Source organism: Nicotiana sylvestris, chromosome 3 (assembly GCF_000393655.2).
Source record: "Nicotiana sylvestris chromosome 3, ASM39365v2, whole genome shotgun sequence".
Taxonomy (NCBI): Eukaryota; Viridiplantae; Streptophyta; class Magnoliopsida; order Solanales; family Solanaceae; genus Nicotiana; species Nicotiana sylvestris.
Window position 1 is genome coordinate 14,878,226 of NC_091059.1, and position 24,025 is coordinate 14,902,250.

A 24,025-nucleotide genomic window follows, 5' to 3' on the forward strand; every position below is an offset into this window, starting at 1 on the left:
CAAAACAAACATTGTATGTAAAGTAATAATACGATATGACACAATAGGTAACAACCATCAAAACAAGTTGTTACGAAAAAAAATAAAGTATGTATTTTACAATTTGCCCATAATAATGATAGCATTTCCATAAAGTCTTGGTACATAATTTGGAGAATGAGTAGTTAATGACAAGGGTAAAACAAGAGAAAAAAGATTATCTTTCTCTAATTTAGTATAGCGAATAAGTAAAAGTGAAAATATATTTTTAGTATAATGGGCAAATAAAAGTGAATGGAGAGAATATATTATAAATACATAGAGATGGTTTTCAAATTATTTTTTTGAAAAAAGAAAAGAAAAGTTGTTCATGACCTATTTGGATTAGGGTCTAAATTATGAGACTTTAAAACCCTTATAAGATTTCCTTGATTTTCTTTTTTATATTTTCAAAAATATTGCAGGAGCTTTTTTCTTCACCCTCACTCTAAAGCAGACGCCGAACTCACTATCTCTTTTGCCGGCCCGGCAAAATCAATTTTGTAAGTTCTCCTCTATGTCTTCACCGCCACCAATCCCCAACCTTCTCTTGCTCTCTAGACAGAACTCTGTGGCAACTAGAACTGTTTTTTGGTATATGTTGTTAGTTTGAAGCTTGACAATTTTTGTCATTTTTGCTGATTAATGTTGTTGTGTCGTATTTTCGCTTTTCTTTTTTTTTTTGTTGGTTATATGGGTTTATAGCAAATTTGCAGTAGCTGATGTATTGATGCTATAAAAGAGCTTTCTTTTTATTATCTATTTCTATTTTTCTTAACACTCTGTTTGGATCATTGTTCCCGTCGTTTTACAATGTATTGTATTGTATTGTATTGTATCATATTAGAATTGAGTTAGAATTGAGTTAAAAGCAAATTAGGAGAAAAAAAACAGAACGCGGCAAAACACCTTTAACGATGGCAGCAGTTCCGGAAAAAAAACAAAGTAGGTTATAGGTTGGAGATTTGGAGTTAAAATAGAAAAAAAAGGTAAATGATAAAATAGAATTGTGGAGTAATAAGTTAGGGCATAATTGAAAAGAAAAATAGGAAACAATCTCAGCATACCAAATCGGTTGTTTAAAAAAAGGGAACTTTTCATTGTTCCGGAACAATGGATTTAACAATACAACACAACCAATTTTAATGAAACAATTTAACAATACAATACAACCAATTTTAATGAAACAATCAAAACAAATATTTTTTTGGGATATACATTACGATACAACGGGGAACAACCATCCAAACAAGCTTTAAGCCTTGGTCCGTAGAGTTACCCGTACCTGTATTGGTAGGAAGTAGGAGGTATCTGGTGGCAAAGGTGGAACTATGTTAAACATAAAGGGTTCACCGGCACCTGTAAACCTTGGCAAAAATTCTGTATATATATATGTGTATTTATCGTAAAACTTAAAATTTTGTATCTATATGTGTATTTATCATAGAACTTGACCCTCATCAACAAATGTGCTTGCTCAAGTGTTTTAGGGTTTCTGATAACCGGAGTTTGAACCCCAAGTCCAGCAGCTAATTTCTTTTTGACTTATGACAGTAAACAAAATCTAATTTCCTTTTTAAAGAAAAAAAATCTTTTTGCAGTCAACAAGTTAGTATAGTCAAGCTTCTTTTCCGCCTTTTCTTGTAATCAACAGAAATCCTTACCTAGGTCATGGTTCATAATCCACTCTTATCTCAGTCATATTCAACTACAGAAAGCAGTCGGCATCTGGCGAGACCCGACCTTCCTCACCCCTTGGCAGCGGCATTTGTTAGACCTATCCCTATAACTTTGTAAAGTTCTTTTCACCTCTTTCTAATGACTAATATGGATTCTACTTATTCAAGCATATTTTGACTTTGATTCTTTTATGATTTTTGTTTTTCACAAATTAGTAGGAACTAGAATTATTATTTAATTGAGTTGAATAATAAATATTACCACAATAACGAATTATTTATTTGTAAAATTGTATTAAACAAATAGTGAAGCATCTTTGTGTGGACTGTCATTGTTAGTTTTATGGGACTAATTTATTTAATAATTACATCCGATTAGTACTCAACCCTAGAACAAATACGGAAGCATCTTTGTGTGGACTGTCATTGACCAGTTTTAGAATATGAAAGCTTGTCGAGGCCAAGTATGAACAAATGCTGTATTTTTGTTATATATGTACTAAATTAATCTCATAAGTTATCATAATCTTTAAGTTTTCGGAGAGTTGCATGCCAAGCATTTTAGCTAGTAATTTCCAAAGGTAGATCTATGATTTTAACTTTGATAGGTTCGACGTTTAAGGTTCTTAGCATTTAACTAACCTATTCTTAAAATTATAGGTTTAGATCTAATATTTGTTGAAATTTTGGTTGGTTTTCACACAAAAACTATATTTTGCATCGATGGCGAAGCACTGGATCCACCCTGGTAATTGACTTGTCTAATATAAAGAAAGTGGTGCCCCGCTGCTTTCCACCTCTGCTTGGTGGAATAGTCCAGGTGAGCACAAGCTGGCCCGGATACCATACTCATAAAAAAAGTGTGATTTTTATCCTAGAGTAGATTTGAGATGGTTATAGCAGCTTCATGCCTTTTCATTTGGTTGATATTTATAACTTATGTGTTTTATTTGCTGTTCTAAGCTTACTTTAATGTTTCTTGAATTGGTCGTTTACTTCTTTGTTTCCTGACTCTGCATACTCTAGCTTTGTTATGCAAACCTCTGTTTTAAAAGGCAGAATTGGGACTCGTCCGGGGCTCGCCCCGGGGCGGAGCACTTGCAAAACGCCCCTGGGCTTATGTGTGGAGCTTAGTTCTGTGATACTTACGCCTCAGCCATCGGGGCTTATGCCCCGGGCACACCCAACGCCTAGTGTACTGGGCTCGCCTAATAGAACTTTATGCAATTGTGTGTAACTAACCTTGTAAATCCTCAAACTTTCTTAATAAATCGTTGACTATTCAAAATTACTTTTTTGTTAATCATATATCATTGAGTTGAGAGTATTTTATGTCATAATTGAAATAAAAATTATTGCACGTTATCCACTAAGACTGCTATGATAGTTAATTTTAAATAAATCTTTCATTTAAAAAGTATTTATTTTTTAACTTTTGTTACGTCTTTACTATATAATAGTCCATAATTTTTTTTATAATTATTTTTCTAAATATTAGTTTTTCCACGTTTACGAGATACAAAACTTATTAATTTAATAGCTTAGTATTAGCTAGTAACTATTTACAAGTAATTAGTTATCATGGTATTGTATGGTGACTTATGTGTCACTTTATTAACTTGTTGAAACTTAAAAATAAACGATGCTAGAGAATCATATTTAAATTAAATTGTGAATTATGTTTTTATATAAATTCTCTTTCAAATATAAAGCATATTAAATAAAAGGAGTATTTTAAGAAAAATATCAAATTATATTATCGAAATTCTTTCAAGATTCATTACTCCTTAAGAGATGCATATAAGATTTCGTATCGAATACATTACTTTTGATGTTTGAGTTGTAATGACGTTGTAGCTAATTTGCATATTATGATATATGTCATACTTTTCGTATTATTCATAGTTGAATTATAATTTATAAATATTTTAAAGAGATTATTTGTTATAATTTTGTGATTTTAATGTAATTTTTATAATTATTTTTTATTCTATACTATCTTAAATTCTTGAAATTAGTAAAATTTAATGATCCGTGGGACTTACGCCCCAGGCTTACGCCTCGCCTCATCAGAGGTAAAACGCCTCGGCTCACGCCCCCGCCTTTTAAAACATTGATGCAAACTTGATGTGGTGTCACATTTAACTGGTGTAGCTTCTAAATTAACCCTTTTTTTGTTGCAGGTGAGTGATCCTGATTATTGTTGATGGCTATTTCCTCAACATTTTCTTCACATGTATTCCATGGGAAAAGACTTGTGTCACCTCCGAGAATGAGTTATTCTAACTTTGGAGGCAATAATTTATGGTTAAAGCAACCTGTGCACTGTAAACCTACTTGTTTACTTGCCGACATGTCAAAATCACAGTTGCTACTCGCAGTTGAATTGTTTACAAAGTGCGGAAATCAATGCATTATGCCGACAAGTAGGGGAGGATTCCAATGCAGAGCATTGGAGGTGAAAAATAAGTCTTTAACTATGGTGGGGAGTAAGTTTCAACTTGATGATGTAATTGAAGCTCAGCAGTTTGATAGAGATACTCTCAGTGCCATATTTGAAGTGGCGCAGGAGATGGAGAAAATTGAGAAGAACTCGATGGGAAGCGAGATTCTTAAGGGTTATCTAATGGCCACTCTCTTCTATGAACCCTCAACTAGGACTAGGCTTTCATTTGAATCTGCCATGAAGCGTTTAGGTGGGGAAGTATTGACTACGGAAAATGCTCGCGAATTTTCATCTGCCGCAAAAGGAGAGACGCTTGAAGGTATCTCTTCATTAGTTTCCTTGAAGTAATTTTCCACTTTCAATAGGATGTTGGGTTATTACAATAGAATTTTGAATTGCAGATTCAATTAGAACTGTTGAAGGGTACTCTGACATCATTGTTATGAGACATTTTGAAAGTGGTGCTGCTAAAAGAGCTGCAGCCACTGCCAGTATTCCAATTATAAATGCTGGAGATGGCCCTGGACAACACCCAACTCAGGTTTGCTCCTATTGTAGATGCTTTCGTGGTAGGCCAGAGACTTTGAGGCTAGAATTACTTCAAGCTGTCTAGTTAAAATATATTTAACTGCAGTTATTCCTAATCTAACTTTCTTTTGGTGGATAAGCATTGGTACAACTTACAACTCAATCAATCATTTTCTTTGTCTCTTGAAACTGCATTTAAGTTGCAAACTCAATAATCTTAGGTGGCGTTTGTCCGTGATTTTGTTTTTCAAACTTGCAGAAAAATTTCCATTTGTTGTTGTTTAAGCTTAATACTTCTTATGTCCTCCTTGTACATATAAGTGCAGAGAGTTACTTTCTACTTTTTCTTCTCTTTTTATCTTTTCGTTATACCTTTTTTTTTTCCTTTTCCTTTCTACTTTTTGCTTCTCTTTTTTCTGCCATTCTCTTTTTCCTTCTCAATTTTTGTACTAGTTATTTGTTAGAATCTCTATGTCAGTGTTAAGTTTTCCTACTGTTAGGTAACTAGCCATAAGCTGTTGTGCGGGGGTGTTATTCTATCCTTTCCCCTTTGATAGATCTAGATTAGGAAACAATAACTTGTTTGGATTGTGTATTCCAGCTAAGTTTCTGGAGATAACTAAAAACTTGGGCTCTTAACTACATAGATGTGCCTGCCATGTGTTTTAGGCTGTTCTCCTGCTGTTATAACTTATAATTTATAACAAACTCTGAATAGCATATAGGGAATTAACTGGTGGAAACAACATAATAGAGTACAGAAGACATGACACGTGCGCATGCATTTGTTTGTACTGTAAGATTTTCTTTATCATATTATTCTTCTTAGACTATTTTTTTCTTGAACTGGTACAGTAATTTATCCTGATTTTATCTGAAACAGGCCCTTTTAGACGTGTATACCATTGAAAGAGAAATAGGAAAACTTGATGGTATTAAAGTTGCTCTTGTTGGTGATTTAGCTTATGGGAGGACAGTTCGTTCACTTGCTTACTTGCTCGCGAAGTACCAAGATGTGAAAATTTACTTTGTGTCCCCTGATGTAGTTAAAATGAAGGTATGACTGAGAAAAGATAAAACTTTGATTATCTTGAGCTGGTAATTAGCGTTACTTCTGATTCAGTGAAATGAACTTTTGTTCTTTAACCTCAAATGTAGTTACATAATGTTTTATTTTAGTTTGAGGAATTGTTGCAGATTAAATAAAAGATGTCTCTCTTGTTCTTAATTGTCATTTTAGGATGATATAAAGGATTATTTGACGTCAATGGGGGTTCAGTGGGAAGAAAGTGCTGATCTGGTGGATGTGGCTTCTAAATGTGATGTGGTATATCAAACTCGTATTCAAAGAGAAAGATTTGGAGAGAGGGTTGATTTGTATGAAGAAGCTCGAGGGAAGTATATCGTGGATCTAGCTGTCTTAAATGCTATGCAGAAACATGCAGTAGTGATGCATCCTTTGCCAAGACTTGATGAGGTTAATTCCGTTATATAGTTTGGCATGTGATTCCTTCTATTTTTATGTCACAATTACGCTATTTAATTTCCATGTTTAATCCTTGTAGATAACTGTTGATGTGGATGAAGATCCAAGGGCTGCTTATTTCAGACAAGCTAAGAATGGTCTTTATATTCGTATGGCACTTTTGAAGCTTCTACTTCTTGGTTGGTGACAGATGCAAAACATTTTATAACTCGAATATTGCAAACCATGTTTCTTATCCATGTGAGTGTGGATTCTGAGCTCATTGTAGAGTTTAAGAGTTTCGTTAACTTGTTTGAGCCAAAAAAATATTTGGACCTCTTTCTTTATTCATATTTTTTCCCTCAGAATGTTTACTTTTATATCTCTATGTTTTGGTACGTAAAATGGTTGGTCATTTCAATAGCCTCATTTCCTCTTCACACATTCATTGCCCTAAATACTGATAACCGTGTTGCTAATCATAGTCTATCGGAAACAACCTCTCTACCTCCCCAGGTAGGGGTAAGGTCTGCGTACACATTACCCTCCCAAGACCCCACTTGTGGGATTATACCGGATATGTTGTTGTTGTTGTTGTGTTGCTAATCATCCTGTTGGAACACAGTAATAGGTCAATTTTGTTAAGAGTCCACAGTCCATTTAGTTTGTTGTATACAGAACTATTTTGGCCCTTTCTTTTTTCTATTTCTTTTGTTTCGGTTTTCTATTGGTTAGTATTTCTGTGTGAGAAACTGTCTTAGTAGGTTGATAAAAACTTGCTGGAGATGTTCCAATGCTTTGGAACATGTCATATGAAGTGAATGGAGTTGAAGCATTTGTTGTACATCAAGTTCATTTCATAATTTCAAGCAAGTAAGGTCAAGGTTTGGCATCCTATAGGGGATTCTCGTTTAAAACATGAACTCAAAAATACTTCTAAAACTGTATACTTGAGAAGCCTATTGGGAATGTCAATGCTGTTAAAATCTTCTTTGCTGTGGGGATTAATGCTTTGCAACAGTGATGACCCCATGCCATCAGACCATGATTTAAGTGGTTTTGTTTGGTTAGAATGAAGGTTTGAAATCCCAAAAATGAAATGGTATCGCAGAGCTTATACAACAACAGGAACAACAGTCGAAAACAACTATTGCGCCTCAATCCCAAACAATTTGGGGTCAGCTATATGAATCCTCGTTATTCATGTCGCTTCATCTTATGGGAAAAAACCCAAAAATGTGAGATGGTATCACATAGCTTATCTTGTGGGAAAATGATAGCTTGTAGAGTTTCTTCTCTTTATGCAACGAATTTTAAGTGGGTATTTGTAGGCTGTGCAAGAATTCGGAAACGGCCTTTCTACCTTCAAAAGGTACGAATAAGATTTGCGTACGCACTATCCTCCTCAGATCCCACTTTGTGGGAACGGACTGAGTATGGTGTTGTTGTAAGCTTTGCAAGAATTGATGCCCATTGGTTCTTGGGTTCGTCTTCAATGCCAAAGCATTCAAATTTTATGCTAGCAGTTTAGTTGATATATATTTGGTACCTTCAGTTGTACCTTTTTCAGTTTTACATTGTATTTTATAAAATATTTTGTTAATTTATCTTTTCATTTTTTACGTTCTTCTTGATCAAATTTAAGTTGTATGCTATATAGATGTGATGAGTTTCATGACATCCTACTAGATACATACTTGTTTTTGTATTTTTTTCCTTTCTCCATAAAGGTGATTTTTTTCTTCCCTAAAAATAAATTATAATTTCAAGTAATAAACCAATCAACTTTCCAAAAGGATATTATAAAAGTTCATGGCATTCTAATTGAGATAGTATATTACTAGAGACATCTCGGACAAGTCAAAGTTTAGGAGAAAATTTGGATTATTTCGTATTGTTCAATGATAAATTTAATCCTTTCCCCTTGTACAAAAGGGCTGCGTTAGTCATTAAAGGCAAATCAAACCCATTTTTTATAACGACAAAAGTAGATTTGTCCTCAATTACAACAAGCAACATAGTAAAATAATTATTGAAACAAAGAAATTTCTACCTCCTGTAGCAAAGGTTAACACCTTATTTATTTTAAATAAATACCATTTAAAAAAATTATATTCTATAGATACCTTTTAAGGTTTATAACAAAATATCTAATTTTGGTACCTCCTAGCCCTAAGCCACTAAATACGCTATTCAGTTACACTATTTGATTTCTCTCTCTAATTTGATACATGTCATTCTCTCTTCCAAATAATACCGGATTCATTGACCGAAATCCAGTAACTATCAATTACTAGAGAATCGGCCATGGTATTCAACGTCGGAGCTTAAAAGGAAGAAGAGGGTGGCCAAATATAAGATATATTCCATGGAAGGAAAAGTCAAGAAATCATTAAAAAATGGTTATCGGTGGTTCAAACATGTGTTAGAAGCAATGTACAGGATGCGTGGGAAGTGAGATTCAGGGTTTTTGCTCGACGGCAGATTCGCCGGAAATTAGGGTTTGTTCTTGAACAAAGACAATGGATTTTGGGGCTGAGCAACTTGATTTTCTGTTAGTATATTTCAATGTATTTTCAACATATCACGCTGTATTTTCATGTATTTCATTGTATTCATTGTCTTTTTTTTCATTGTAATTCAATGTATCTCGCTGTATTTATGTATTTCATTGTATTCACTGTCTTTTTTTCTCATTGTATTTCAATGTATCCCGCTCTATTCTATGTATTTCATTGTATTCACTGCCTCGCTATATGCCATGAATGTATTCATATGTTTTTTTAATTAATATAATTTATGTATTCAGATGTATTATATAATTTCTCTGAAGACTGCTATGTTTTTGGGGTATTTTTCGGTTGAGAATCTTTTTTATAACTGAAAATAAAAAATTTGTGTTATAATTGAGTTTGTTGAGTTATATTAGGAGTCTATTATATTAATTGATTCACTTTCCGTTTTAAAAACATTGTAATCCCCTATTTCACGCCGTGAATACAGTCGAGTACAATTAAATACAATAATCTATCCAGTTGTAATCTCATGTTTCACTCCATGAATACAATCGAATACAACAACTGATTAGCTGGACTTCCCCAATTCACGCCTATTTGCTACTGTATTTATGAATACAATAGCTTAAATACATCAAATACATCTTATAACCACAGAAAAGGTATCTACAATCCGTAATATAACAAATAATATCTATAGATGGCTAATTACTACTAAAAGATAGTGCTTTATGAAAATTTCCCTTGAAATAATGGTTAGAAAGTTCCATCAACAGAAAAAAAATATCCTATATAAGGTTAAAATTGAATAAGTTAATGTATCAAAATTAACCTTGAATAATTTAATGTATCAAAGTTCTTGAATGATGTGAAAATTGCATATAAGTAGAATAATGTCAAATTTTTTTGATTACGTAGAATTGAAAGTGTCATCTAAATGGAGTATTAAGTGGTGGCAAAATCCATGATTAAAATTAACGAGGCAAATTACCACTGTATTATTTTGTTTAACATTACTTGTCTAAATTATTTACACTGTTTGATTAATTTTCCTTTTCCCCATATTTAGTGTATCGTATTCCGAAATACCTTCGGTTTCCTTAATTTGTATCCTTATAGAAGTAGGAAATACTTTTAAGGTTTCTTGATTTCTTTGTTTCCTAATTATTTCCCACGCTTTCTCTCTATATATAACAACGTATTCTCTTGCCCTCTTTCCACAGTCTTCTTACGCTCTCTTTTAGTATCTCTTCTTGCTTCTTTTCCCATTACTACTTCTTCTGTTCTTTTCGTTTAACCAGAAGAAGATGGAGCCGTCTTTTGATGATGAACATGTTATGAGCCATCTTTTGAAGTTTGTTTGTGGCATTCCTACGAGATGCCATCTTATTCGTCTTGTCGAATTGTATGCTAACAAAAAACCTTCTGAATTATTTCAACACTTGGAGGAGAAGAGTACTGATTATGTCTTTACGCAGTTAAAGAAAACATCAGCCCGTGGTAAGAACTACAAAAGGTCAATTGTTGGAGGTGGTGGCTCATGGAAAGTACTCGACAAGAGTAAACCTGTTTTCGACAAGAAAGGTTCTGTCATTGGTTTCAAGAAGAGTTTTCGTTTTGAGGATATTAATGATCATTGTTCGGATTCAAGAATTGTTTGGAGTATGAAAGAATATAGTCTTAGCGACACCATAGTGAAAATTTTAAGACAACGCCGTCAAATTCGTCACGAGGACTATGTTGTATGTCGCATTACGAAGACTGTGAATTTGTGTGCAAGTTCTCAGAATGTCCCTTTGGCCATTAGTGGGGAGAATTCTGTTGCCAATCTCATGTCCGAGGAGCCGCTAATGCTAGGTTATTTGAAAGATCAAAATTATGTCCCAAGTTGTTGTTTATCACAAGATCAAGAAAAGGCTTCTATAATTTCTTGGACTCCTTCCCCAGTTGATCAGTTTCAGTTTCAAGAAAATCAAGATTTTGAGTTGAGCAATTTTTGGAATGGGAACGAGTGCATAAGCTTAGATAGTTTACTCATAGAAGAATCAAATGCTGCTCCATTGATCCAATTGCCTCTAATCTCTACTGAAGAAGCAGAATGTTCAGCAGCTGTGGCACCTACATATACTGCATTGCCACCATTCAATGAACCGTTTGAGCCCTTAACTGAAGAAGATTTGGCCTTTTTTGATATTTTGTTTGTGCAAGCGCAGAAGGATCAAGAAACTGCCTCTGTTTGTGCCAATAATGATATTGCTTCTTACCACAATGAATTGGATGTCTATGCTGCAGAAATACTTAACTTAATCCCCCATTGGTTCCTGACATTCCACAGTATTTGGAGGATGAATGCCCTCTTTTCTCTGAAGATTTTTATATTGGTCCTACTGCTTTGTGGAGTTAAGAATTCAAAATTTGATACAACTGAAGTTTCTAACAATATTCTTTGTCCAGATTATATGTTTTAGCTTTATCAGTCATTGTATTCTGTTTTCATTTGTTTTCACTTCCATTGTAATGATTCTTAGCTATTGACATTTATTCCTGATAAAATTTAAACTGTGTTAATGAATTTTCGAGTTCAATGTTTATGCCTAGAGAAAAAAAAGAAGAAGAGAAATACAAGTAGCTTGCTCGTTAAATAAGCAGTGACATTCTAATTAATCAATCGAACACTTTCTTGTGTGCCTATTTATTGCTCATTAGTGTTATTTTATGTGAAGGTACTTGACTGAACACTAATTTGAAAAAAAATAAAAATACTTTTGACACGTAAGTCAAATATATGCAAAGTACCAAAATTATCCTTCTAAATGGGTTTGTCGTGAGAGTTCCACGGGTCTTTTATTTTTGCGCTCTTTATAAAAGAATGAACTGTCATATCAAGTGAATCCAAATAAGTTATGTCATTAAAGGTAAAAAAAATACTCCTATTAAAATATAACTCTAAAAAATAGAAATACACAAAGGTTAAATAATTTAAAAAGAAAAATATAAATTGCTTTTGGATAAAATAAAAAACAAAATATATCATATATAAAAGAAGACGTCATCTCTAACTTACGTTTACCCCGAGAGCAAGGTGGAGAATTCTTGGAGGGAAGGATGCCGAAGGTCTATTGGAAACAACCTCTCTATCCTACGGTAGGGGTAAGGTATGCGTACACACTATCCCTCCCAGACACCACTTGCGGGATTATACTAGGTTGTTGTTGTTAATATATCGTGTATTTTTTCAAAGCATTATTATTTTAAAGTGCAAGTTGAATGAATATATCAATGTCGGATGAGCAAATTAATCGAACGATGGAGGGGTTGCCTCGTAGTTCCCTAAACCTAAGATAGTTTTTTTGCAACTTTTTGAATCATATTTGTGGCAAACAATCATTTTTGAGAAAAGAACAAAACCTTTTCTAGGACCACATATATTACTTTTCATAGCCATGAGAAAAACTAATAGGATTACAAAAAGAAAACAAATACACAAAACTATTCAACAAAATAGAAACAAAGTAATCCAAATACCAAATTAAATAACAGCCACTCCTAAATATTAGCCTCTCACTTCAACAACATATAATACCCCAATCCTCAACTCTCTCCTTTGCTCTCCTCTTCTCACTTTCTGAGCCAAAACACAAAAAACAGAGAGAAAGTGAGTGAGTTAGGAAGCAGAAGAGAGCCAAAAATGGAGATGTCAATTGCTTCACCTTCTTCTACAACACCAACTTTCTCTATTCTCAACTCTAGCAATTGTAGCAAGAAAATTTCTTGTCTTTCAACTCATTTCCTTAAAAAACACTTCTTTGGTAGTACTTTGCCTTCTTGTTTATCTGCTAAAGTACCTTTTAAAGTAAACCCACTTCGTACTTCTATCAAATGCGCTGTTTCTGAGGCTACTGAAGCCCCCTCTGGTGAGAATTTCTTGTTTTCTTGATTCATTTTATTTATGGTTCAATTTTTTCATTATTATTTTGATGTTTGCTTTCTTGAAAGTTTTCAATAATTAATGTTTATGAGCTTATAACTGTACTTCAGAAAAGAAAATGGGCATTTTTGATTGAGAATTTAGCTTGAATTGCTGTTTCCCTAGTAGGTAAAAAATTCAAATAGTAGTTGCAACTTGGGGACATCTTTTAATGGAATTTTGTTTCTTGATAACCGAGAAATCCCCAGGGTCAATGTCACACGGGTCAAAACTCGGTGTGATAACGGGCCCACCCCTTTATCGTTTTCCACTTAAATAGGAGTAGGTTTTTGTATATAGAAGGTTTTGAAACCATGACTTGCGCCTAAGCCACACATCACGCTCCGTGCTTGTATCACTAGACCAAAGCCCTTTGGTTGATGCTAATGATATTTGAAAAAGAAATAAGAAACAAAAAAATCAAAGCTTACACTGTGCAGTACTTGCATGCTAATGTGAGGGGATAGGGGGAGAGAAGGCATATAAATGAAAGGAAAGGATGGTATTAGAAAAGAACTATAAATGAATGTTGTTGTACATGTACTTAACGATTGAATGTCTAACTTCATGTACTGTCTTAGAGAAGAAGAGCCAACTGATGAGGAGAAGTGATATACGGAATATAGCTATCGTTGCACATGTTGATCACGGGAAGACGACATTGGTTGATTCTATGTTGAAACAAGCAAAGGTTGGTAATGAGTTCTTGTATAGCACCTTGTTTGCACCTTTTTATCCCAGCTAGTATAAGTCAATGCTATGCAATTGAAAGAACTTTCCTGTCCTTATTACCCAACATGTTTTTTAAGTTAAAATTCTTCCAAAAAATATTGTTCTAAATTTCTTAGAGTTACTTTATCACAATGTTGACTGCCCTCCTCTTTAATCAACTTGATATACAAAACTGTTGAAATTCGCAAGATATATATTCAGGTCATAAAAAATTTCTTTATTGTCACGATGCAAACATTCTTCATATAGATATTCTATTAAAGGTTTAGCGTGTGAAAAGTTGATGTCTCTGAAGAAATGGTATTAAGCTCCCGTGCATTGGTAGTAACAGATTTTGCTTAAGAAGTTAAAGTAAGTTGTTAGCTATTTTGGTATTGTCTGTCTTTGCTGGTTTAGAGAATAGCAGTAAACAAAACGAACACTTTTTTTTAATGAAAAAAATGCTAACAGCTTCTTCCTCCCCTCAAAATGGCTATAGAACTTCCAAATTTTAATTTAGAAGTAGATATCATTGTTATGTTTTTCTGGATGATTTTTCTCTTTGAAGCCATTAGACTAAAGTATTGAAGCTTAATTTTATTGCAATTTTCTGTTGCAGGTTTTTCGTGATAACCAGTTTGTACAGGAAAGGATAATGGACTCCAATGATATAGAGCGTGAAAGGGGAATAACCATACTTAGCAAAAACACGTCAATTACTTACAAGGATACAAAAATCAACATAATTGACACTCCAGGGCACTCTGACTTTGGTGGTGAAGTAGAACGCATCCTCAACATGGTTGAAGGGGTTCTTTTAGTGGTACTTTGACTACTTTGATGTACAATTCAATTTGTTGTGGTAGATAGAGTTTTTAAGTGACAGTTGGACTTCTAGTATGAGTTTGATTCATAAGTAATATATTATTGTTTCTATTTTAGTTTGAAACTTAAAATGATGGTTAGATTATTGAAATTACTATACGTGCCTCGGTTATAATTGGAATAGTACAATATTCCTGACTGCCACAAAATTATAATGCTTTCATCTGTGATACACCTTCACTGTTTCACCTACTACGACACAAAAGAAGATGTGTGTAAAATGATTTTGTGTATGCTTCACTGTTTTATTTTCCAGTTGATAGAACTTTTTGCTTGCTTTCTATGAGCCTGAGAATATTACAGTACTTTCTTCTGTTGTTCACATTGGATTATATATTATCTTTCAGTACGTTTGTAGTCATATTGTAGCCTTGATCTTTTTACATCCTTAAATTGTTTCTTCTCTAATTGTACTGTTTCTCCTCTTTTGCTACTTATGCCTAAGTATCACTGTCTCTATATATTATTTTTCTGGCACATTCTCTTCATACAAAACCTACAAGTTTTTTTTTTTTTTCAATAACCACTTACAACTCTGTTCTTTTTGGATTCATCCTGCTAAAAGATATTTTCGGTATACTTTTAGGTAGACTCTGTTGAGGGTCCAATGCCCCAGACAAGATTTGTCTTGAAGAAGGCACTGGAGTTTGGCCATGCTGTAGTTGTTGTAGTCAATAAAATTGATAGACCTTCTGCTCGTCCAGAATTTGTCGTTAACTCTACGTTTGAACTCTTCATCGAATTAAATGCAACGGATGAACAGGTACATTTCTTGATCTGCTTTTTCAGTGTAAATGTCTGCTTATTACCTTTTTCATTTATCTTATATCAATTCAACTACTCTACTGCAAGCCTCCCCCTCCCCAAGAAAAAGAAAGGAAAAAGGCTAAAAAGTGAATAGCAATAAAACAATACCTCTCCATGCTCTTTCTGAGATTTTGTGAAAAGTATAATCCCTTGCTATAATGTTGAAAGGATAAAAGTATGAAACTACTGCTAGTCTCAGAAAAAACAGCAGAGCATGAGATAACTTAATTGTCAAAATCTTTATTAGTATCATTTTAGAGTTCTACAATGAACTCAAAAAACATTCTCTGGAGTTGTTTGGGTATTCTTGAAAGATGCACTTCCTAATTGAAGATGCCTGCCAGTCATTAGCATTAAGATCCAGTACTAACCGTTGAGCTTGATTTGATATCTATCCCATTGTCCTCCTTTTTGCAGTGTGATTTTCAGGTAATATATGCCAGTGGTATCAAGGGAAAGGCAGGGCTATCACCTGAAAATTTGGGCGATGATCTTGGCCCACTATTTGAGGCCGTCGTTAGATGCATTCCAGGACCCAAGATTAATAAAGATGGTGCACTTCAAATGCTTGTTAGTTGTTTCTTCACCCCTTATGTTTCTACATTTTTCCTCTTTTACATCGCTTATGATATAGCTGCTAGTCCACGTATTTTTGACGCAGTAAACTGTCTTTATTTTCTTTAATTGCTTTCTTTGTAAGATGCAAATTTGTTCCTTGTGTTATGGGTGCTTATATAAAGATGTATGCTGGAAGCTCTTTGTTGTGGGGAAATGTCGAAGGCTTTGGGAACAGTTGAAGCATTGAAAAATACTCTGATCGCAATTACATAGGAAAAAAAATCAAATGACTTTTGGTAATACTGTTTTCTCAATTCAAGGGGGTCTTTCGATAGTCACACATGTATGAAGTATCAGCCTTGTAGGTCAACAGTCCAGTGCAGAAACATCATCTATATATACAGAACTTAGAGTGGTGACAATGATTACTCAGATGTTGGCTCTTCTGCACCGTTACGTGCTTTGTAGTTTTTCTCGTGAAGGAGTGAAAACAAAATAACAGCTCTCATGGTTGACTTTCAAAGCAAACTATGAGTTTTATAGAAACAAACTATGGTTTCTTATCATGTGATATCATCTTGACACAGTTTGGACCTGCAAAAAGTACCTATGCTTTGATTAATTTGCTTAGGTATTTAAGGGCTTCCAGTTTATGTCTCAACTAACTCAAAGCAGGCATAATATCCATTTGCTTATCTAACTGCTATTTAAAAATTATAGGCTACAAATATTGATTACGAAGAACATAAAGGGCGCATAGCTATTGGACGTGTGCATGCTGGAAGTCTGCGCAGGGGAATGGATGTGAAGGTAGGTCACACTATCTTCTTTTATTTAGTGTTATTTATCCTATGAAAGCTCTTTTTAGATCATTATTCTCCCTATTCCCTTGCAAACTTCTCCTGTTGTTCCTGTTTGTACACACTACATACGAACTATTGTTTGAGATGTTAAGTATTATTCTTGAATAGATACCTGCTAGCTCAGTCAGCCCGATTAATGGAGCTCTACTCTCTTACTGCTTGAATGCAGCGTTTAATTTATGTTAACATAATTTTGTATCACTCACCAATTTCCTTCTGATAACAGATGATTCTGTAAGCGTATTATAATTGCCAGAGTCATACACACTTATGATAAGACATTTATTTCCTCCTATATTAGTATGCTTTGAAAACATGCGTAAAAGGAAGTCTTTGTTTTACTAGATGTTATGTCCTATGCTAGGTGCATTAATAGTATAGCGAATTAATCTTCTTCATAGTGGGAAGGCTAGGTTATAACACATGAGCAAAGATCTAAGTTCCAAAAATTCTATGCTGCCTTTCGTGTTTTATCATGAGATCAAAGAAGAAGTCCACACACACAGATACACCTTTTTTTAGTTAAGGTAAATAGTTTTTAATAATGGGAATATCTCCCTTATACAAGCTGTGTGTGTGTTTTGTATTTACAAACACACCCACTTACCAAGACAGATTTAATCTCTCCTATGGAAGTTCTCTAGTAGCCAAAAGCAAGGGTTTCTTTGACCTGATGGATGTGTAGCTGCTAAACTTAGGAGCATCAGCAGTTGAAATGACAAATGACAAACTAATCTTCGTCACTATCCGAAGGCAAGTCACGAGTCTCCATCCATTCTCTCACCTATAATTGTCAAATCTAGGACGAGAATTTGAGAATATAAGTTCAAAGGCTAGGATATCTTATGCTTTGATTGATATGTCATTCCACTATACCAGAGATTAATGGTTCATCTTAGGACCTCGTATAGAAGTGTCGACCAAAAGTAACTATGACAGTTGCTTGCCCTATTAGCTTATCAAACCTTTTGGGATGATAACTTTATGAAATTTCAATTTTTTTATGAAACTTGATATACATGCTAGTCCTTTGTCTGAAAAGGGTGTTTTCAGTTGTCAATTTCTTTTTGTTTTTTGTTTTTTTGAGAATGGTAACGTTTCATTAAGATCAGCAGCACAAAGATAGTGCTGGTAGAAGAAACAGAATACAATCTCCAGATCTGCAAAATATAAAATCCCCCCTACAAAGTTGTCAATTTCTTTTCTCGCCGAGTGATACAATAGCCTTTTACTCTTCTGTTTAATGTTTTCAGATATGTACAACAGAAGATGAATGCAGATTCGGCAGAGTAAGTGAGCTATTTGTGTATGAAAAATTCAGTAGAGTTCCCGCAGAAACTGTAGAAGCTGGAGATATCTGTGCTGTATGTGGTATTGATGATATTCAGGTATGATATTACTAGATACCTTGATGTTGGTTGGTTTACATACATTACTTGTCATTTGAGATAAATGCAAACATATGATGCAAGCCTAGCCTTTTATGAATTACTGATCTTTTTATTTTTATTTTGTAAATTTAGATTGGAGAGACTATCGCTGACAAAAGCGAGGGAAAACCATTACCTGCAATCAAGGTTGAAGAACCTACAGTGAAAATGTCATTTTCAGTCAATACCTCCCCTTTTGTTGGACGCGAGGTATAACATCTTTGTTCTAAACGTGTTTTGTCTTACAAAGGCATATGTCAAAGTGGTTTATTTCTTTAATTTTTGTTGTCTAGATCCCTCTTTTTTTTGGGGTGGGGGGTGGGGGGTGGGACAAGATGATCTCCGTCTTTTTAAAGTGCAATACTTTAAGGCAAATCTCACATCGGGAAAACACAAAAGAGATGCTGAGTGTATAAGGAAGCAAGCCGTAGACCACACTAAATCCTTTTAAATTGTGCGGGCCGAGAGTCAAAATAAAACATATGACTTGGTGATCTGGGCTGTTACATGTGATATCATAGCCACTTGCATGCAATCTTGTGTAATGGTAAGGCAAACTTCCGGAGGATGTTGAGTTCCTAAAGGTGTGTGTGTAACACCATAGGCAGTTCCTAAAGGGGTGTGTCTAACACCATAGGCAAATCTTATATTGACAAATGTCTTAGACCCTGATGACGCGTTTAAAATCGTGCAAACATAAGCCCAAACTAAACAATGACACTAGTTGATCGATCTGTAACATTTGGTATCAGAACCACTCTGCGTCCAATCTTGGAGGAAAGTTGGGCAAACCTCAGCAAGGATGCTAAGTCCTTAAGAGGGTATGTATATAACAACTTAGGCCAATGTTGGATATATAAGGAAGCAAGTATTAGAGCATAGATACGTTCCTAAGCCAGCAAGCAATATCACAATAGGTTAGGTTGTTACCTATGTAATCAGAGTCAATGTGTGGGCCTTAGTGAGGACATTACGTCCCTAAGAGGGAGGGTGTATTTAATGCTCTAGGCGAATTCCATATCAAAAGTACCTTAGGCCATGTTGGTGTGTTTTAAGTCCATGCAACCTAGGCCCAAGTCCTGATTACATGTACAGCCAAGACGCAAAGCGAACAATATTGGTAGTGGTCTTAGGTTGTACGGCTGTAAAACACGTCAGCAAAGTTTAGGACACGTGGATGTGGTATTCGCCTAGAGTATTGTATGCATTCCTTTCTCCAAATTCTATTGTTTTAATTTTTTTCTTCCAGTACCGTCAATTTATGGTACTTTATGTTGTTTTATTATGAGTCTATTGATAGTACTAATATAGTGTCTCTTGTTGCCTCTTTGAGCCGAGGGTCTCCTGGAAACAGCCTCTCTGCCCCTCGGGGTAGAGGTAAGGTCTGCGTACATATTACCCTCCCCAGACCCCACTTGTGGGATTACACTAGGTTGTTGTTGTTCCAGTACCGTCAATATAAGGCTGCGTACAATAGACCCTTGTGGTCCGTCCCTTCGGGAGCTTTGTGCACCGGACTGCCCTTTTAGTACCGTCAGTATGATACAGGAGTCTAAGTTAACAAGAGTTAAAAATCAAAACTTTTTTATGTTAAATGATGCGGAGGGAATAGAAGCTAAATGACAGTAGAAAGCCCCTGCAGTTGGACCCAAAAATGTGTAAACATGAGACAAATAATTCCGTTTTATTTATTAAAAGATGATCATGTAAATACCAGAAGCTAGTCAGTCTGAAGTTGTGCCAAACTTCTACCGCCCACATTTTTTGTTTCATTTTATCATAGTCCATTCGATATCTATGCACATAATTTCTTTTCCTTCTCTGTGCGTCATTTGTCTGTTATGCTTTAACATCAGCTCTAACGTAGATAGCAATTGAGATCTGAGAACATGATACATTGCGCATCCTGTGTTGAAATCGGAATTTGAGAACAACGCCTACTTTTAGTTGAAGAGGATTTCACCACCTTTAGCACAGATATAACTTGCTTTTTTGGGAAATGTTTGAACAATTTTCAGGGGAAGTATGTCACTAGCCGAAACCTAAGAGACAGGTTGTACCGTGAGCTGGAAAGAAATCTGGCAATGAAAGTTGAAGATGGTGAAACTGCAGATACATTCATTGTCAGTGGACGTGGTACTCTGCATATCACTATACTGATAGAGAACATGTAAGAAAGTACTATCGCATGCCTTGGACCATTCTATCTTACTCATACTAACGATCAGAAAATGTTCAGGCGAAGGGAAGGATATGAGTTCATGGTGGGACCTCCCAAAGTGATAAATAAGAAAGATGGTGACAAGTTGCTGGAACCTTATGAGGTAATCCTTGGCTGACTTTGCTTTGTTTGTGTATAACTGGCCGAAATGGAGAAGCACATAAGTGCAGATCATTTTCAGTATATTAAGATTATTTCCGCCCTGCCAACATTTCACCTATCCTAAGCCCCTCTTCCCCCACCCCATAGAGAAAACATTGGAGAAGCTGCACGTAGAATCTGACATATGTATTTCAAAATTGTCCAGTGGCAAGCATGCTCTTCTTGTCACTTGTGCTGAGGGAGAATTAGAAAGTCTTTTCTGCAATAACTGGATTAAACAGAATTTTGTTTTAAATTAAAATCACTATCCACTCATATACATCTCGAAGATGGTCATGTATTGCACTCTGGTACTGTCTACGAGTTATCTTGTATACTGGGAAAAGTAATGTTTAATCTCTATTAGTGGTTGGGGTTCTCCTTAGTCTTGACTTCTGGATTCCATATTTGCAGATTGCTACTGTTGAGGTTCCTGAGGAACACATGGGGTCTGTGGTTGAACTTCTGGGGAGAAGGCGTGGGCAAATGATTGATATGCAAGGGCTTGGGTAAGTGAAAATTGTCAGAATGACCGGATAATTTTCAGAATGATAAGTTGGTAAAAGAATTCTATTAGCTTACCAGAGAAAGTTTGGCATCTTCACATGCTGTAACAGGAGATAATTAAGATAAGTTCAATTTGAAGATTTGCGAAGAGTCATGAATCTTCCACTAGGAAATTAGGGAAGTAGTTGTTCTTTTGCCAACTTTATTCCAAGCATAGATTTAAAAAGTTGCTTGGGGGTATCTTACAATCGTACTGGTCCTTCAAATCAGATCCTTCCTATCTAGATCTGGCAATTCAATAGTTTGTTGTCTTCTGAGATAATTGTATGTTGCTAACCAGAACAAGGTCTTAGTTCTGTTGAAAGTTGTGGCTCTTTTAATTATTTTTATTTTATTGGTATTTGGCATTCTCATTACAGTGAGATTATGTTATATACCGGGCTCATTTTTGTGATATTTCTTAGTACCTCTACATTTCACTTCTTCAATTTTGGGTTTTTAAGAGGTATTGTAGTTTTGAGCTGCAGAGTTCTTTATAATTTTTATTTAATGAACAGAAGACGCTGATGCAATTTATCTATTAGGTCTGAAGGGACAACTTTGCTCAAATATAAAATACCAACCCGAGGTCTTCTTGGATTGCGGAATTCAATCTTGACAGCTTCTAGAGGCACAGCAATTCTCAACACAATATTTGATAGCTATGGACCATGGGGCGGTGATATTTCCACTCGTGATCTAGGTTCACTGGTAATTTCCCTCCTTGAGCGATCTACTTCTCAGTGTAGATCACATCTTCTATTGGTTTACGTCTTAGCAATCTTTGAATAGGTGATAGTCCGTGTTTTTCCAAATTTCTATAAAATAATTTTTAACTTTAAAAATGTGTTTTTAGTAATTTTATGTAATTTAAAATATGTAAATTTTATTTTAAAAACTTAAAGAAATTCATTGTGCAATTTCACACCAAAAATTAGATTGAGCGATCCTCATACTCTGAATCTCGCTCTTTTCTTTTTCTGGACAGAGTGATAATACATTCTAAATTTCACTTATATCATCATAGGTTGCATTCGAGGACGGAACGAGTACATCCTATGCTCTCATGAGTTCTCAGGATAGAGGGCAGTTGTTTATTGGCCCTGGAGTTGATGTTTATAAAGGTCAAATAGTTGGTATTCACCAACGGCCAGGTGACCTTGCCCTGAATGTCTGCAAGAAAAAAGCTGCGACAAATGTTCGTTCAAACAAAGAAGTAACAGGTAAAATCAGCACCAAAGATGTTGCTGAACTTCTCAACCTTTTCCTATAGAATGGAATAAATTGTTCAAGAAACAATTGTACACATTTCGGCCCCATATACGAAGTTAGCATATCAGAGAGCTTAAGATTCTTAAATTCGAGCTGTTAAGTAGAGGAAAATGATCCTTCTCCTTGAGACTAGCTTCTGCTTATAGTGTGGGAGTTCCTCACCTTTGGTTTCTAGTTAAATTCTGCTTCAAGGGACCCTAATATTATTCTGATAGCATGAGGAGAGAAAATAGTTTTTTTTTTCTTTCTGATTAGTTATGAAATCTTTCTTGTGAACTTAATATTCTGACATTACGTCTTTGCTTTTGTATGCCTCATACTAACTGAATTCCCTTATCGTTACATGCAGTGGTTCTTGATACTCCACTAGATTATAGTCTGGATGATTGCATAGAGTACATTCAAGAAGATGAGCTTGTTGAAGTTACTCCATCAAGTATCCGGATGTTGAAAAACCCAAAGTCTGCCAAAAAGACACGATGAATGTTTACATAGAACAAGGCGAAGAGATGCAATGAAGTATACATGGTACGAGAACGAGGCAAAGAGACATAATGAAGTATACATGGTACGTGCCAATATATATGTCATCCCAACTCCTTAATTCATTCCAAAGACCTCTCTTTTGGATAGAGCATTCCGCGATTTTTAACATGTTGATTATTTTCAACATGTGAAGTAAACTTTTGGTTAATGCAGAGCTATACAACATTCAAAGCCTCCAGTACAATAGGTTGAACCTTTTGGTAGTTGGATTTGGTTAGGCATACAAAGGTGTAGTATATTATTTCTCACAATTTGTGTAGATGACTGATGATATAATAGAGAGCATGTATCCAAAGCTGCAAAACAATATGCAATATTTGATTGTTTGTTATTGTAGTTACTAAAGACTTCAAATTCCATGTTTTCAAAAACATCTACTTGATAGGCTGCTCACTATTTATTCCACATGCAACTCAAAAATATGATTTTGTATCTGGCGTCCCAGATATTTTTTTGCTTAACTATTGTAGCCAGATATTTTCCTATTTACCAGTTTGATTGTAGATGCAAAAATATTAGGTCACAAATATTACAAGGAAACCCAGTCCACAGCAAAATGAGTCAATAAACCTATTGGATGGCATTCTATCAATCATTTTCCAATAACTAATAATCATCTGGAACCATTTAATTGACTTTTCTTATTCCTAGACTGTATAAAAATATTTAATTAACGTCCATTCTATCAATTTTATAAGACTTGTTCTTCCACTATGCAACAAATGTTGTACGATGTCTTTCTAATCTTTTTTTGGGTTAAATTATAAAGGTGTGTTTGGTATGATGGAAAGTGTTTTCCGTGAAAATTAATTTTTTTTAAAAATATTTTCTTGTTTCCTCTTCTTTTTTGTTTTGTTTGTTTTGTCCACAACTTAGTATATTATACATAAAGGGGGTGGGGGTAAGGTAAAGGGTTTCTAATACATCTGAAAAAATCGAAAACCAAGACTAGAAATTTTTAATAGAAAATAATTTTCTTAAAAAAAAAATTTTCAAAAAATAATTAATTTTCAACTTATTTTCTAGTGTTTGGCTAGTTAGCAGAAAATATTTTTCTTATAATTATATAATCTAGGCAAACACTATATGTAGGAGACGTCCTGGGTCGAGGTTCGAGGCAGGGTTGGGATCAGGTTCCAAGGTCGGGATCGAGTACGAGGTTCGTTGTTCGGAAACATGGTCGTGGTTGGGATTCAGGTCGGGTCAGGATTGGTGGTCGGTCAGGGTTGGGGGGGACCCAACCCCAAACTCTAAGCTTGACCCTAAACCACGATCTGGACCCCAAACTCTAAACACGACCTCGAACCCCAACCCAATTGTGATGACCCAAAAGGTCATCAATTGTTTTAGAAATAAATTCTTTGTTCCGAGGCCTTAAAAACCTCTTTCTGTCCTACCTCAATTTGTGCGCGCAGTCCGGGCGCAT

At 34.9% G+C, this 24,025-nt stretch overlaps 2 protein-coding genes across 3 annotated transcripts; both read left to right on the forward strand.

Annotated features, from left to right (window-relative positions):
- Nucleotides 1–417: 417 nt before the first annotated feature.
- Nucleotides 418–6,516, forward strand: LOC104218778 (aspartate carbamoyltransferase, chloroplastic). Of its 2 annotated transcripts, XM_009769370.2 has the most exons (7): nucleotides 448–521; nucleotides 2,358–2,517; nucleotides 3,881–4,462; nucleotides 4,545–4,684; nucleotides 5,555–5,728; nucleotides 5,912–6,148; nucleotides 6,237–6,516. In XM_009769370.2, exons 3-7 carry the CDS (start codon nucleotides 3,904–3,906, stop codon nucleotides 6,342–6,344), a joined length of 1,218 nt encoding a protein of 405 aa, XP_009767672.1. In that variant the 5' UTR covers nucleotides 448–521; nucleotides 2,358–2,517; nucleotides 3,881–3,903; the 3' UTR covers nucleotides 6,345–6,516. The 2 variants fall into 2 exon arrangements, with proteins under 2 accessions (XP_009767665.1, XP_009767672.1); XM_009769363.2 differs by lacking the exon at nucleotides 2,358–2,517 and having other exon boundaries at nucleotides 418–521.
- A 5,714-nt stretch (nucleotides 6,517–12,230) lies between these two features.
- Nucleotides 12,231–22,956, forward strand: LOC104218790 (putative elongation factor TypA-like SVR3, chloroplastic). Its single transcript, XM_009769381.2, has 14 exons — nucleotides 12,231–12,566; nucleotides 13,201–13,310; nucleotides 13,950–14,153; nucleotides 14,802–14,978; nucleotides 15,440–15,592; nucleotides 16,301–16,390; nucleotides 17,697–17,831; nucleotides 17,967–18,083; nucleotides 19,892–20,043; nucleotides 20,113–20,197; nucleotides 20,650–20,744; nucleotides 21,327–21,492; nucleotides 21,809–22,004; nucleotides 22,403–22,956. The coding sequence occupies exons 1-14, from the start codon at nucleotides 12,341–12,343 to the stop codon at nucleotides 22,534–22,536; spliced, it is 2,040 nt and encodes a 679-aa protein (XP_009767683.1). The 5' UTR covers nucleotides 12,231–12,340; the 3' UTR covers nucleotides 22,537–22,956.
- The last annotated feature ends 1,069 nt before the right edge of the window (nucleotides 22,957–24,025 follow it).